The following is a 13752-nucleotide window of genomic DNA, read 5'->3' as shown; positions in this document are numbered from 1 at the left end:
GCCGGATCCAATTAGAAGATTAAGGAACAACGCAATCTGCAACATTAACTGAAAGAGATTAGATAATTTTAGCTTAGCTTATACCATCCGTTATACATTAAACACGCATGCGCAGAAAATTTGTAGCTTTGAGGTCCGGATTATAGATCATTCCGGATTATTGATGTCCAGATTAAAGACTTTTGACTGTAATTCATATCTTCTTCACTATCTCTGGTTTCACTGTCGGCCGGTATTATAAGATCATCCAATTCTGGTCAGCATGCATGTTAGCAAACATTCTCTGTTGATGAATTCATTATCCTCATGGAAGTTTAATCATTTATTTGTTGTATCTTCTGTTGAGTTACTTCCAAAATGCGATTACTGCATCATGCTTTTCTTCATTTAGTTCTTTATTTGCAGAGATATAAAGATGCCTAACATAATAGGCTTTAAATGTTTTTATAGTTCCTTGATCCATTGATTGGATTAAGAAAATGGTGGTTATTGGAAGAAATAAAACCTCTACAATGTTGTGAGGCTTCAGTACCATATCTTGGAGCATTATCAAGAATTGGGAGAACTTTAAAGCTCAAGTTTCATTGTTTGAATTTTTTAATAAATGAATTTTCAAACTAGTCATTAAAAAGGACTATTGCAGTATGGCCAATGCTCTGCAGCATATTGTATGTATAATTGAAATTCTTACTTTGGATAAATTAAATGAAGTTAATCAAGGTAACGCATATACACAAAATCACGTTCTGTAACTTCCCAGTTTGACAAGGGTTTACTGTAATTTTATGCATGTAAAAAATACAATTCATGGTAAAAAGCCAAATAATTGGAAGAAGAAATTTCCGGCCTAAAATCACAAAAACAGTCATCTCATTTGTTGTCGGCTTGAATATCAAAAGCCTACATTTAAAATTAAATAACTTTTTTCTAAAAATGCATTTCAGACATAAAAAGCCAATATATTTTCGTATGTCTTAAACACATGAACATAAAACATCTATTCAAATTATGAAATCCTCTCAACCATGAAAGTTAACATAGATCCTGCCAAATTTGCACCATTCATTTGGGTAGATATTTGAAAGAAGTGATTTTTCTTTATTTAGCTAGATTACCAAGAGATAAAAATATGGATATAGCATATAAAGACTTAAATTGCTTGTATTGCTTGTTGTAATTTTTCACACTGAATAGCTGATGATTACTATTGTTTATTGGTTTTCATATAAAGTTGCTTATCATGCCCATTAATGCACACTTTTCTTGATGTTAGAATCCAATAAATACCACTCGCTGCATGACATCCCATTCAGGGCAGGTCTCAAATTTTAATATTTTTTCCAAAATGTGAGGGAAAATTTATATATAGCAGTTAATTTATACCTTTCTTCACCAAAATTAAATTGGCTTATCAGGAATTGGCAAAAATCTTACTATGATATAGTGACGTGTACCTATCCATTATTGGTGTTAAATCACACTGCTTGGCAACAGCTTTTTTTGTTCTTAGTCCTATATGTATTTTATGATGGCTTTTAAAGTCTCTTGTTTGCTCAATTTTAGTTTAAAAAATTATGATTTTAAAATATTCCGGTTAGTCAGGCTTATTGTAGTTGCCATCAATATTTCAGGCCAGCATTTACATTTGACAATGACTGCTGTCCAATAACAAGGAAGTACAATTTTTTTAAATTTTTATTATTAAAAGAATTAAAAATTTTTGGAGGGTTGTATCAAAATGGCATGTTCAATGGGTTAAAATCAACTTCTGTAAATAGCGTTTGAAAAATATCAAACATATTTTATATGCTTTTTATCTTAATACAATAAATATGTATTTATCTACAGCAAGGATGTCAAACTCGCGGCCCACAACAAATATTTTTGCGGCCCGGCCAATATATTGGCAAATAATAATATATAATAATAAAATAATATATCAACGAAGAAAAAAATGAAATGTTTACTGCTAAGTAATTAACGATAATTTATTCAGTGTTGTTAGATTACTCACAGCGAGCTGACACACACACTACTTAAATTACAAATGCGTGTGAGTAGCTTGCGTTCAGCTACCTTCGGCTTTTGGGGGACACGTGCACTCAGAACTTGTACGCATCCCCCGATAGCCGATTGTGGCCGAACTCATGGTCTCAGTTTTCCAATCATAGTTTTGTACGATATATTGGTGCATGCACTTTGCTTTATTATTAATTATTACTTAATTCATATTGTTACGGATTTCATAGTTATTTATCTATTTAGTTTTTTTTTATTTAGAATTTTAATTAGATTTGCTTCATGTTGCCTTAGCAACGCAGACGATTTTTGAAAAGACAGCTGCATTGGAAGGTTAAAAATAGAACAGCGCGTGCATTTAATACCTAATAAATAAATATCTCGTAATTGCTGTTGCCATCCACAAAAATCCAGATATTTATAGATGTTTCCAGTATATTCGAGAAATTAATTATAAAGCTTATAAAAGCCGAGAACAAACAACTCATCTCAGTAGTAGCTGTAGTTCTAGCGAACTGTTTGTTTACTTAATGCTGTGATTGATTTGTAGCGATTTCGCTGTGAGGTAGAATTAGTTTCTCTGTTTTGAATTGATTTTTGCTAAACGTTTGACGTTTTGTGATATTGTTAGAATATTTTTGAAGAAATATTTCAGCATTTTGATTTATCTCTTGTGGAAAGAATAAATTTTTGTTAACTTTTTAACGTTAACCGTGTTTATTCCAGCCCTTTGTATTCAGTATGTCTATATCAAAACCAAGTGGTAGTCAAATTAAACGAAAAATCGCTGACGAACATAGAATATTCCAAGTAAAATGGGAATTAGAATATTTTTGCTGTGAAATAAAAGATAAAATAATCTGCTTGATATGTAATAATACTATTAATGTACCAAAGTTATATAATATTAAACGTCATTACGAACAACACAAATCGAAATATAACAATTACGAAGGATTAATGAGAGAAGAAAAGTTGAAAGAGCTCAAGTTAGGAGTGAAAAAGCAACAGTCCATGTTTAGTAAAGTATTGCAAGAAAGTGAAGCGGCGGTACATGCAAGCTACGTCTTGTCCGAGTTGATATCTAAACATTCGAAGCCTTTTACTGACGGTGATTTCATCAAGAAATGCCTAATGAAAGCTGGAGAAATTGTTTGTCCTGGAAATGTGAAGGCTTTTCAATCAATTTCATTGTCTCGAAATACAGTTGCGGAAAGAGTTACTGATTTAGCCGCGAATTTAAGTGATCAGATCAAAGCAAAATCATCTAGTTTCGCCATTGCCTGTGACGAGAGCACGGACATTAGTGGCAAAGCTCAATTAGCAGTGTTTCTTCGTTCTTGTGACAAGAATTTTAACATTTTTGAGGAATTACTGGAACCAATACCATGCCTGGTACTACCACAGGAGAAGATATATTTACTTGTGTTTTTGGACTTCTGCAGAAATACAATCTACCTTTGGCAAAATTAAATTCTGTAGCTACAGATGGCGCTCCATCAATGACCGGGAAAAACAAGGGCTTCGTAGCATTACTAAGAAAAAAACTTAGTGAAATTCACCCTTCGAACATTCATCATATGCATTGTATTATACATCAAGAAGTTCTATGCACAAAAGTAATAAATATGGAGAATTGTCGTATATAAAAAAATTGTAAATTTTATAAGATCTCGAGGTTTAAATCAGCGTCAATTCACTGCTTTCTTAAGTGAGTTAGATAGTGAATATTCGGGTTTGTCCTACTATACCAAGGTACGTTGGTTATCTTGCTCCAAGATTCTCAAACAATTCTGGGATTTGAAACAAGAAATATGTCAGTTTTTAAAAATGAAAAATGAAGACGTAAGTTTGTTTACGATCCAATATGGATACAAGATTTATCTTTCTTGGTTGATATAACCAAACACTTAACCGATTTAAATTTATCGTTACAAGGAAAAGATCATATCATTACGGACATGTTTGACATAATTAAAGCATTCAAATGTCAACTAGTTCTTTGGGAAAAACAACTTAAAAATGAAGATTTGACGCACTTCCCGACGTGCAGCATGAACAAATCAAGTTTAGATGATACTTGTTCGTATCAAAAATACGCAGATATAATTGCAAATTTAACAACTGAATTTGAAACGAGGTTTAATGATTTTAGTTCCCTCGAAGACAATTTTTTTTTTTTTTTTTCCCTTCGATTTTCTCAATAAGTATTGACTCAGTACCCAGCCATACGCAAATGAAGGTGATTGAGATTCAATGCAACTCAAATTTGAAAGCAAAATTCATTGAAGTGGGCATGCCTGAATTTTACAAATATTTACAGGGTTCGTAGCGGTCCTTACAAGTGCTTATAAGTCCTTATATTTGAAAATAAAATATAAAGGCCCTTATAGGTGCTTACTTTTTTTAAAGCCCTTATTTTTTTGTTTTTAGTGCTTATTTTTTGCTTTTAGTGCTTTTTTTTTTTTTTTTTAAATGAACGCGCATTTTTCCCCGTACCAAAGCCGAAACTAAATAAACAACTTTTCTTCCTTGTATGCAACGTCAGATGGTGAATCATACTCCCGGAAATTGCTTTCCCCCCCTTTCTCTGCATTAACGTAACCTATGGCGCGTGCGAGAGTACAGACAGGTGCACGTCGTGCTATTGGTTAAAGAATTGCGAAAACTGTAGACAATTCCGGTACATTCGGTATTCTTTTCCTCCCACCCAAATATTATACACGTTTGAATTTCTATCAAGAATTTAAGTGTAGAATTGGGTGCCCCTTCGATTAGTGACAAATTTTTAAAAAATTTTGGTGAGGAAAACTCATTTCTGGTTCCCATGATAGTTTTAATATTTAGCTTCCTGATTTTTTTAAAATGAAAATAGATTGATGTGTACATGGACAAATTTAAAACAGTGCACAATGCCTAGTTTGTGCAATTCTGGGATGTTTTTTTAAGTGAAAAAAGATCGATGTGTACATGGACACAGAGTTTGTGCAATTCTTTGACTTCTTATTTTGGTTTCGTGTAGCGTCCATCTTGAAATTGCGCTTTCTTGGTGCCGATCTTGGCGTAAAAAAAATAATCGCCAATAAACAAGGGACGCCCAATTGTAAACTTTTACCGAATTTAATAATTTGCATTCTCGTTCCGCGTGGTCAGTACATATTCGTGTTTATTATGATCGTTATGCTTATATTATGAACATATGCATGAATATTTATAATAATATAGTTGCAGTAACTGCTGAAGTATAGATAAACTTCCAAAAATGGGGTGTTTTTACACAGATTAGCTTTCTAAAGAATAATATTCGGAATGGCTTAAATAAAAGGAAAGTAATCAAATAGTCAAAAAAAATTTTTTTCCCCCTGGTACATTAATTATACAGTACGGAGGTTGGGAGGTTCTCCCCTTTCTCTGCAAAATCTCTAATATTGAAGCAGCAGACTTTTTTGTCAGTGTCCAATCTGGATTGAATAGGACTAAAAGTTTTGCGGTCTACCCAACCCAAGCGAAGAATGACTCTATTCCGGAAATTTAACGCAGTCTGTTCAAAATTAGAATCAAAAACACCCCAGATTAGTAAGTCTCTTTCTTTTTCTTTATTTAGTTCTTTATTCTCCGAATACTGGAAGCTGTTCATTCCAATTCCGATTGCGTAGTATCACGTATGGAAGAATTACGCCGTACGTATTGCGCAATAACACTTGCGGTATTTTGCAGAGATAATTAATTTTGATGTTCAGTCTGAGATTTATTTATGAACACTTAAAAGAGTTTTACTGTGCTTTCTAAGCAGAATATTTCTCAGTTCCGTTGGTCTATTTTTATATGATGCACATATCGAAATGTCAAAATCATTTATTTAGCCGAAAAATCTAAAGAACGGCTACAATCTCCCCCCCCCCGTCCTCTTTTTCCAGTTACGCTCGACTATATGGAATATTCGGCAATTTCTGAGTATGCAGGTTAGTTGAGCTTTTACTATTAAAGGATGACTGCATGAAGCAATTTCCCATCTCCTGATTTCAGAAATGTGCCTCTTTTTTACTTAAATTACTTTGCTTGGAATATATGTTAAGGGAAAACTGTTATGCAATGAAAATTTAGAAAATGTTCAGAATTTTGATTTAAGTTAAATTATTTAATATTAATATGAGTGGAAAAATCAATTGTATTTATTATTAGGTGCCAAACGAATACAATTAATATGGCTTATTATTATTTATTTTCTATATTTTGAACTGAAATTTCATCATTAAATCTTGTAACATAGTTTAGTTCTGCATAGTTTTTTTTTTTTTCTGTCATTGTAAACTAATTCTGTAAATTGAACTATCATTTAAAATTAAAAAAAAAAAAAAAGTGGTACTATTCTGTTTTGAGGGCCATAAAAAAATTACAGCGAAAATGTATACGCAAAAGCGCCAAATCTAGCAAATGCGCCCATTTAACAGTGCACCAAATCTAGCGTACATGCTGATTTCAGATTGCGTAAGTTTATATAGTTCTATATTTCTTAAGACGCCATTGAAATATTAATATTAATTTTTAAATCTTTTTTTTTACATATATATAATATTTATATATATAATATATATATATCCTATAGATTTAACAATTTGGGAATTGCCCATGACGAAAAATCGGCAATAGAATTTGGGGTAAAGTGCAGAATCATCCACTGCTTGACACGTTTTCAAGAACTGCACATACACAGTATCCATGTGCACATCGACCTATTTTCACTAAAAAAAAAATCCTAAAATTGCACAAAAATGGCAGTGCGCACACCCTTGACTTTATCTATGTACACATTGATCTATTTTCACTTAAAAAGTAAAAGAAAATTGACAAAAATCCAATTGTTTTTACCCTTGTAAAAAGAGGCGAACAAATAAGTGAGCTATTCTGCACTTTACCGAGAATATTTTCAGAGAAAAGGCATCATTCATTATAGAAAGTTACGTTTGAACAACCAACGAGATGAAATTATGCTTTAACGATAAGTCGGTAGCGAAATAGCGATGCAATCATCCATTCAGTTATGTTAGCAATTTTTATATAAATTATAATAATAAAAAAGTATTATATGAAATTAACTTTTCATCTAAATTAAAACATCAATCTTAGATAGTTATTTACTATTATACTTCCTTTCTAGCCGCAATTATTAGGGTTGCCGCAATTATTTTTAGCAGCATTGGCATCAACAATAGTTTGGCGATTTTTTACGGCCCTTGAAACCGAATAGTACCAAAAAAGTTAATTGTTTTCCATGGTTGAGGTAATGCATTCTATTAATAAATATTGCATTGCTCATATTTTAAATTACAAGTCTAATTTTTCTTTTAAGGTTAAGCAGTTGTGTGTAATGTAATTAGACAGGTGCTTATTTTTTTCCTTAAAATGTGCTTGAAAAGTGCTTATAGGTGCTTATTTTTTTAACTAAAATGTGGCTACGAACCCTGATTTACCAGCCAGGTTTGAAAATACTCGAAAATTCGCATATGAAATTATTTCCATGTTTGGTAGCACTTATCGGTGCGAGCAGTTATTTTCAGTCATGAAAGGTAATAAGTCTCCTATTAGAAACCGTATTAATGATGCTCACCTTGGGTCAGCGTTGAAAGTTATCACTACAAACAAAATTTCTCCCGAAATAGGAAAGATAATAGCAGAGAAAAGATGTCAAGTATCAGGACGTAAACATTAAATTTTTCTTGTTCTTTTCTATATAAATATATATATATGTTTATTGTATTATTCGAAATAAATCTACGTTTCTATGAATTTTTTTTTTTTTTTTTTTTTTTTTTTTTTGCGGCTCGCCTAAAGTTAAACCTTGTTTGTTTGGCCCAAGTGTACCTATGAGTTTGACATCCCTGATCTACAGAAATAAAAAAGAAATTGCTTTTATATGTCCCCCGCTTCTTTTTGGTTTAAATTTAAAGATTTTTCATATATGACCTGAAAATAGCAAAATTTTAAAATCCACATATGCTCAAGTTAGTGCACATTTTTTGTTATCTTCTGCTGTATTTGATATAATATTGCTTCTTTGACACTTTAGCTTGGAACAAGTGATAAATCATCAAATATTGTTTCAGTTGCCATCATTGACATTGCAATGATTTCCTGTTATTCTCTGTGCAGATTTCTAACAGTTATGTTTGATTATTTTATTAGGATTTCAATATGCTTAATTATGATGAGAGTTTGGAACTTCCCTATAAAGGAAGAAAAAAATCATGTAATTTTTTTTTTTTTTCAAGAAAAAAAGCATTTTGCCTACTAATGCAACTTATGTGGAAAATAACAAAATGAAGTTGTATTTCACAAATAGTATTTTATTACTCAACATTTATGCCAGTCATTGCAATTATAGTATGATCCAAATTATCAAGTTTTTTTTTTTTTTTTTTTTTTTTTAATGTCTCTGAAATTTATTTATGGTTCAGATTTTAAATGATATTGAAAGAAAAGCACCATCTTTTTTATTTCTGCATATGTGTATTACTGATGCTGCTTTAATGTTTAAATTAAATGCTTTATAACCAGAAAATACATTTAATATAACATATGATGTTACTTCTCATTAGAATAATTATTTCTTTTTTATTTAAAATTAAATGAGTGACTGTTGTTTGTATTTCATTTTTCGAATGTGTTTGTACTTTTCATACTAACACTGTATGCATTTCAGTTCTTTAGCCAAGAATGATGAAGTGTATTGTCAAAATGGGGGGGGGGACTATTGATGATATTTGTGCCTGGCTAAAAAGTATCACTTCTTTATACTTCTTTATAGGAATTCTAGGTTTTTTAATTTATAGGAATAAAAATTATACACTGCTGTCTAAAAGCTTAATACAGATTCATAGTACCACTTGATGAAACGTGCCCTGATTTCAAGTATATATAAAATTGTTTCTCTTTCTCAGGAGTTGACACACTGAAAGTTACAAAATTTGTGGCAAAAATAAAAATGAAAAATGAAAGAAGTTTGAAGTTGTTCATTAGCATAGGTTTTACTGAGGTAAACTTACATTATTAGTTTATATCTAACTTAATTGCTTGAGTCTTAAAAATATTTAAGTGTAAATTTAATTCTTAGAAATGCAAGTAATTTTTATATGATACCAGCATTTATATCCTTAATGCTGTCAGTTCTTTCAAGCCTTATTTGTATATATTAGAACTCGTACATATAAATGATAAAGATTGAAAGCTGTGTTAATAATAATTTTGTTCTATTTCATTGTTTTTCGTATGTTTAAGGCAAGCATTATTCATTCTGTTGAAGTTTTATTTATTCTGTCATTCTGCTACATTAATTAGCTTTCTTGCATATTCTGAAGTGGTTAGGGGAGCCGACTATGATATATCGAAGGGCCTGGGTTCGAATCCCAGAAAAGGCATGGTAGTAACTGCATGTCCCTTCATAGGAAGTAATGGTGGCCACTTATTAGGTGCTTCCACATTAAAATGATCACTTCCTTGGTGGCCAATCTTGAAATAAAGACAAAATAGTGCTTACCGTTCAAAAAGAAAAAATATTCCAAAGTAATTGTATTACTTAACCCTTGCACGATGCGTGCCTCAGTCTCCGAACCACTGGCTTGGGATGGCATGCTAATGAGATGCACATTCTTGTTGGGACAGGCATTTCAGGCTCCCAAGCCTAACTTGGGGAAAAAATTGCATAAATTAAGTTTGTGGTCTAACTGTTCTAATTTTGGGGAATATGAGAGAAATACTCGGGTAGCTGTCAGAATGAATTTTACTACTTTATCATTATATTTTCCTTAAGAATTATATAAAAAAATAATTATTCCAAATAAATATATGTGGAAAAAACATCCAAACAGTCCTAGATTTTATTTCATAATATTTTATTAATAAAAATCTCTCATAAAAAACTAGTATGAAAACAATGAAAAGAAAGCAATATTTTAATAAGTAGATTGGGCTTTTTGATTATTTTCATCAAAATAATGAAACCAAGAAACACATTTATTTGCTTCGGTGTCATATCTGAAAATTTCATTTACTTTGAAGAAGATGGGGTGGTGAAACAGTTTGCTTCTTTAAAAATGTATTTACAAAATTGTCATAACAATAATAAAATCAATTTCTTTGATATTATTTTCAGTATTAATATTTGGTGCACCTACAAAATCGAAAGGTTTTAAATCTTTAAGCGTCCTCGCCCAAAATGTGTCTACTAAGGCACTATCCTGAGATGTAGAAGGCACTCATGCTGCGATTTCTGTCTGTGAATGTCTATGTAATAGAACTGCTACAACTATTACTTTCCATTTTTAGAAATATCATGTTATTACTGTTAGAAATTAACTCCTCCATCATATGTTCTGTTAAACAGTGTTTTCATTTTGCCATTTGAAGCATAAAAATTATTTCTCTAAATGATAAACAAAATATTCGTTCTTAGCCATACTCTAAGAGGAATGAATAAAACCTCTAAAAACTATAGACTATCTGTCTACCCCTATATGGCCCAAAGTATTTTGGCACATTGATAACACATGCAGGTGTTTATATCAGCTGCTAATAGCTATTTATGTACACTACTCAGCCCCACGATTCCTGCATTCACTCCAAAATAAAATGCAAAAAATAAAAAATAGTGCAATGCAATGAAGGTCAACATTTTCCAGTCATGATAAATTCTGCTATACATTGGACCTATATTTAATGGCAATGAAAAATACTAATGAAATGCTGTACCCAAAAATTCATATGAGGTATATCCATTCTCAGTGTCAATTTAAATAGCAATTCATATATGACTCACCTGGCTGTGAAATTACGTTTGCGGCTGATGCATATGTCCCGAAAGTTTATTAGTGTTATTGAACATGTTGTTAAGAAACCCTCCTCTCCAAAAAAGAAAGAATTGGTCCCTAAATTTCTACAGTCCCTAATCTGCCAGAAAAACATAAAGATATCTGTGTGTCCTCACTTGTAATTTTACAATAATGTTATTTTATTTTTAGAAATTTTTATTCATTGCTAAAACTTAGATGTACAGGTATTCTTCATTTGACATAGTAGTTAAATTCCTAAAAATATCCCCAGTTGCGTGAATTCATTTTTTAGAAAATAAAGTACAGTACAAAGTCTTTAATCCGGAATGATCTATAATCCGGACCTCAAAGCCACAAACTTTACGCATGCGCGTAGAGAAAGTGCGCGTTGAAAGAAATGTTTAATAAAGTAAACAAACAAATATTAAGCTTTTTTTTTTGTGTAAAATTTGATACCCTTTAGATCATTGCTCTTTAATTTATAAATTATAATTTCATATTTTTAATTGTATAATTTCTGCATGCCATCTTACCAGATTTAAATTCATGATCTATAATCTGGAATCACCGAAGTCCCGACAAGTGTGGATTACGGACTTTGTACTGTATTAAATAAGTTAGGTTCAAAAACAAACAGTACAGCTCTATTTTCTTTTATAATTAGGAGAAATATATTTTTAAGATATCAATAATTGATCAAAAGTATTGATATTAGTGTTAAATAATGCTTACTAAAATTTTTCCTCTTCACTGAAAATTATCAGAATTAAGACTCTTTTCTTTTTTCGGCAGCCAGGCATTTGTTTATTAAACATTAATTAAGAATGGCTAATCCTACCAGTCATTTAACACCAAAGAATATTACCTAGAGTGCACCTTGGTATTCCCAAGAAGACTAGAGAGTAGACAAATACAAACATCCATGCTTCTTTCAGGAATTTTCTCCTGAAAGTACTCCTGAGTCAGTACCTTCTGCTTGGAAAGCCAGGGTACAATTAAACTGCATCACTGAAAGTTATCCTGAACTACATTACGAAGCATGGTTATCACAAACTTCTTATCACTCTTATTCAATAGGATGGGGAAGGGAATGAAACAGTGTTGGTTTAATTGCATAAATAAATAGATAGATTTTTGGGTGTATATATATTATCAAAGATTTAAGTAAACATTTGAATTAATCATAAAAATTGCCGGCCAACCAGCGGCTGAGCGGTAAAGTCGCTGAACACTGGTAGTTCGGTCCGAGGTTTGAATCCCACGTACGGGCTGGCTGCATGGGCATTTTTGTGGTTTTCCCCATGTGTAACGTGTATACGAGCCAGTTTCCCTTAGAAAGTTCTCCACAAGGGCATCCCTCCCTTTAGGCAGCTAGCCCTCGAGGCTTTGCCATAATCACACACACACATAAAAATTGCCTAATATGTGTGCAAAAGCTACAAAATAAAATAATAATTTATTTACTAATGGATAAGTAAGTGTAGTGAGAATGCTATTGTAACTTATAAGGATATTTAAAAATGAATCTTGAAACATTTTAAAATGTAAGCATTAAATATGAATCAAGAATAAACTGAAAATGGAGAATGAAATTGAATAAACAATGTAATTATCGGGGATAATATGAGGATCGTCACTCCCTAATTTCAATTATATATCCCAATTTCTCTTAAATGTTTTTACATTAAAAAAAAATAATAATAATTATACATAGGGGTATTGTTTCGACATACTACAGTGATAATAAATGTGTATTTAAACTCTTTATTGAGTATATATAATTTATTGAGTAATATATATTTTTACTAAAAATGCTCTTTTCTTAATAAGAAAGTAAAACTGACAAAAGTGCTGATAAACTGAAAAAAATTTACAGTTAATTACAATTTCTGTTTTTCCCCAAAAATATACAATTTTACACATAACTGCTTGGTAATTTTTAGTCTTTTTTTCATTTCGATTTTATGTCATTATCTGATTTGATTTCTTAGCACATGACAAACCTGCAGTATTATTTTTAAAAAGTTATATGCATACTCGAGTTTTTTTATCAAAAGGCAGTGAGTTGTAATATTTAAAATGGATGACACAGACTATGGAGACACAGTTTCTTCAGAATTATAGCTGGCAATCATTTATATGTACTTTTCTCCCATGGAAATTAGGAGATTGCCATGTGTGTTTTATTGTTGTTCATGAAGGGGAAGGAGTCGCAGTATCTTAGACAGCCAGTCAAAAACTGATGAAATGCACATTATTTTTTAAATTCCTTTCATTATATTTTTCAGATTCAGAATGTAATGCGAATTACTCACCAGTGCCTGGGTACTGAGAATCGAAGTCATTGCCTGTTATTACCAAACTCATGAAATTTTCGTCTATGAATTCCTTTCAGCATAAATCCAGGATTATTTCAAATCCTTTCAGACCTGGGGTACTACTCACCTTGGAATTGCCTTTTTTCAGCACAACAATATATCACATTAGGCTTAAAGCATATTTAAAAATGATCCATTTTCATAACATACTGAATATATATTACAGTCATGTTTCCACACTTCAGTATAGAGCATGGTAACCAAACTTCATGTAAGTAAGAACTATATGTTGGAATTCATAAAAGTTCAAGAGCCACGAATAGTTTTTCCAAAAGTCACAAATTCATATTTACATCATTTTAAAAGTAGTGAAACAGGTTTTGGAAAGAAATGTCTGACTATAACCACTCATTCAATGACAGTTTGCTTTAGCATGTGATGATTGAAGGCAACATGAAGTTTTGTGATGTCTTTGTTTTCTCTGACTGCAGGTACTCTGTGGTAATAAACTGAAAAAGGTAAGTACTCTTTCTTCTTAATCCTTCAATTTTTCTGCCACACATTCTTGTAAATTTAGATCTATTACAGCT

At 31.4% G+C, this 13752-nt stretch overlaps 1 protein-coding gene across 2 annotated transcripts in view; it reads left to right on the top strand.

Annotated features, from left to right (window-relative positions):
* Positions 1-13752, top strand: part of Mnat9 (microtubule-associated Nat9) — a 36856-nt gene that overhangs the window by 10921 nt on the left and 12183 nt on the right. Inside the window, exons 6-7 of one of the 2 annotated variants that reach the window (XM_035366716.2) lie at positions 8958-9052; positions 13654-13680. In XM_035366716.2, coding sequence (XP_035222607.1) covers positions 8958-9052; positions 13654-13680 — 122 coding nt within the window. The remainder of the gene's footprint in view (positions 1-8957; positions 9053-13653; positions 13681-13752) is intronic. The other variant, XM_035366717.2, reaches the window with a different exon arrangement.

Source organism: Stegodyphus dumicola, chromosome 5, assembly GCF_044657685.1.
Source record: "Stegodyphus dumicola isolate Sdum_Otavi_A_Nest chromosome 5, ASM4465768v1".
Taxonomy (NCBI): domain Eukaryota; kingdom Metazoa; phylum Arthropoda; class Arachnida; order Araneae; family Eresidae; genus Stegodyphus; species Stegodyphus dumicola.
This window is presented reverse-complemented; position numbering and strand designations above follow the sequence as displayed.